A 2,174-nucleotide genomic window follows, 5' to 3' on the forward strand; every position below is an offset into this window, starting at 1 on the left:
AGCTCCAGGCATGACGAAGCAGATATCGTCCTCTTTTGGAAGGCCAAACAAAGTAGTTTCGCTTTTACAATGAAGCACACAGCGTCTTTATGACATGGCAGCGGAAACAACAAAACTACAGCGAGAATAAAAGTTAGGCCTTCTTTCTTTGTGCGAACATTTGGGCGGCGTTATGCAAATCTTACCACAGAGAGATGTAGGTATGTGGGGGCGTGTTAGAACGAGGCGTTTTAGGTAGGCGTGGCTGACTCTGATAAAACAGTCCATGTGACATCAGCGGCTCAACTTCAGTTTTGCGAAGCTATTTAACAATTCTTCTCCACCGAGTTACGTCTTCTGCCATTTTAGAGTATCACAACACATACGCACGCTTTCCCCTAAGTGTAAACAACGCTGATTACGCAGATTACGTTCATGCGCACACTTTCTCCCCCGAACGTAAACAATGCAGATTACGTCGATTATGCTCTTGGGTACTCTCCAAAATGGTGGAAGACGTAACTCGGGGGAGAAGAATTGTTAAATAAATTATGTTATTTTTGTTTTATTTGTGCTCAAAATGTATTCTCGTAGCTTAGCGCCTTTTAACTACAAACGCAAGTATTGGACATTAGCAAAGTTTTCAATAGAACAGCTTCCTTTGTATGGAACCGTTGGTGTAGAGATCTGATCTTATGAAGTCTGTCTGGGATTACATGAAGAGACACAAAAAACTGAGGTATATTAAATGCATAAGAATGTGGGAACATCTCATCTGCTCAGCTGTTTTAATGGCAAGAGGTGCTCACACCAAATGTTGATTTGATAGAAGTTAACTGAAAAGTAGAAAAGAGCACAAATATTTTTTGTTTTGTTTTAGCTAATAAGAGGATCTCATAGTCGTATCAGGAAAGATTAAACTAAGTAAGTGGCTCATTTAAAATCTTGACAGCTCTGTGAAATCGGTGACTTGTTTTTTCCCTCTCTTCTCACTTCATTGTGAACCTTTAACAGATACCTCGGATTATTCTGACTCACCCCTCTACCTCAGATGAGGACGTGGAGCCCCTGACGCAGGGCCCAGATGATGGAGATTTCGATTCTGACTTCAGCGACTCGGACAGTCACATCTACTCTGACTGCTTGAACAGCGCTTTCTATCCTCTGTGAAAGATAGAGAAGCACACAGGCTCCAGGTTCTTCATCTCTTTTCATGCTTTTTATTTAGTGTGTCATTTGATATTAAAGGGGTCATATGATGCGATTTAAATTTTTCCTTTCTCTTTGGAGTGTTACAAGCTCTTGGTGCATAAAGAAGATCTGTAAAGTTGCAAAGACTAAAGTCTCAAATCCAAAGAGATATTCTTTATAAAAGTTAAGATTCAGCCATGCCTACCTAAAACGGCTCGTTCTAACACGCCTACATGTTACATGTCTACGTCACTGTGTGGGAAGATTTGCATAATGCTGCCCAAATGTTCACGCAAAGAAAGAAGGCATAGCTTTGATTCTCGCTGTAGTATTGTTGTTGCCGCCGCCATGTCATGCAGACGCTGTGTTTTTTGTTGTGAAAGCGAAACTACTTTGTTTGGTCTTCCAAAAGAAGACGATATCCGCTTCGTCATGCCTAGAGCTGATCCGTGCTGGTCGCTGAGGAAATACATCAACTTTGTGCTGTGGATCGCCGGATTGGCTTTCACTGTGGACGAAGTGGAGTCCAGCCCGGGGTCATAACATGTGGTTGCAGTTTGAGCAGTGTAGAGTAACGCTTGTTGTTTGTCATTTCTCCGATCACAAATGCAGACATGGTTTTATTTTTACGCGGCGTGATGCAATTCGTAAAAAGACAGTATAAATCATTATAATCCGTAATTATGCCCCCACTGGATACAACAAATGCCTCGTTTATAATGGGTTTGCCGGACAGTGCATCACAGTATGTTAAGGGCGTAACATTTCCGTCACACGCTTGAGGTATTCGGCCAATCACAATGCACTGGATAGCTGGCCAATCAGAGCACACCTCGCTTTTCAGACCGATGAGCTTTGTAAAAATCAACAAGGTTCAGAAAGGCGGGGCATAGAGGAGAAACAATAATGTACAGTATGTGGAAAATAATGTGTTTTTTGAACCTTAAACCACATAAACACATTTCATTACACCAAATACACAAAATAATGTTATTTTTAGCAAC

General features: G+C 41.4%; 1 protein-coding gene across 1 annotated transcript in view; it reads left to right on the forward strand.

The window, feature by feature from the left end:
- LOC107681025 (protein LAP2-like) overlaps positions 1-1,149 on the forward strand; it is a 9,827-nt gene extending 8,678 nt beyond the window's left edge. The window contains exon 8 of the mRNA XM_016477141.1: positions 994-1,149. Within this exon, the coding sequence (XP_016332627.1) occupies positions 994-1,149 (156 nt within the window). The remainder of the gene's footprint in view (positions 1-993) is intronic.
- Positions 1,150-2,174: the final 1,025 nt, after the last annotated feature.

This window comes from Sinocyclocheilus anshuiensis, unplaced genomic scaffold, assembly GCF_001515605.1.
Source record: "Sinocyclocheilus anshuiensis isolate Anshui unplaced genomic scaffold, SAMN03320099.WGS_v1.1 scaffold1540, whole genome shotgun sequence".
NCBI classification, from domain to species: Eukaryota; Metazoa; Chordata; class Actinopteri; order Cypriniformes; family Cyprinidae; genus Sinocyclocheilus; species Sinocyclocheilus anshuiensis.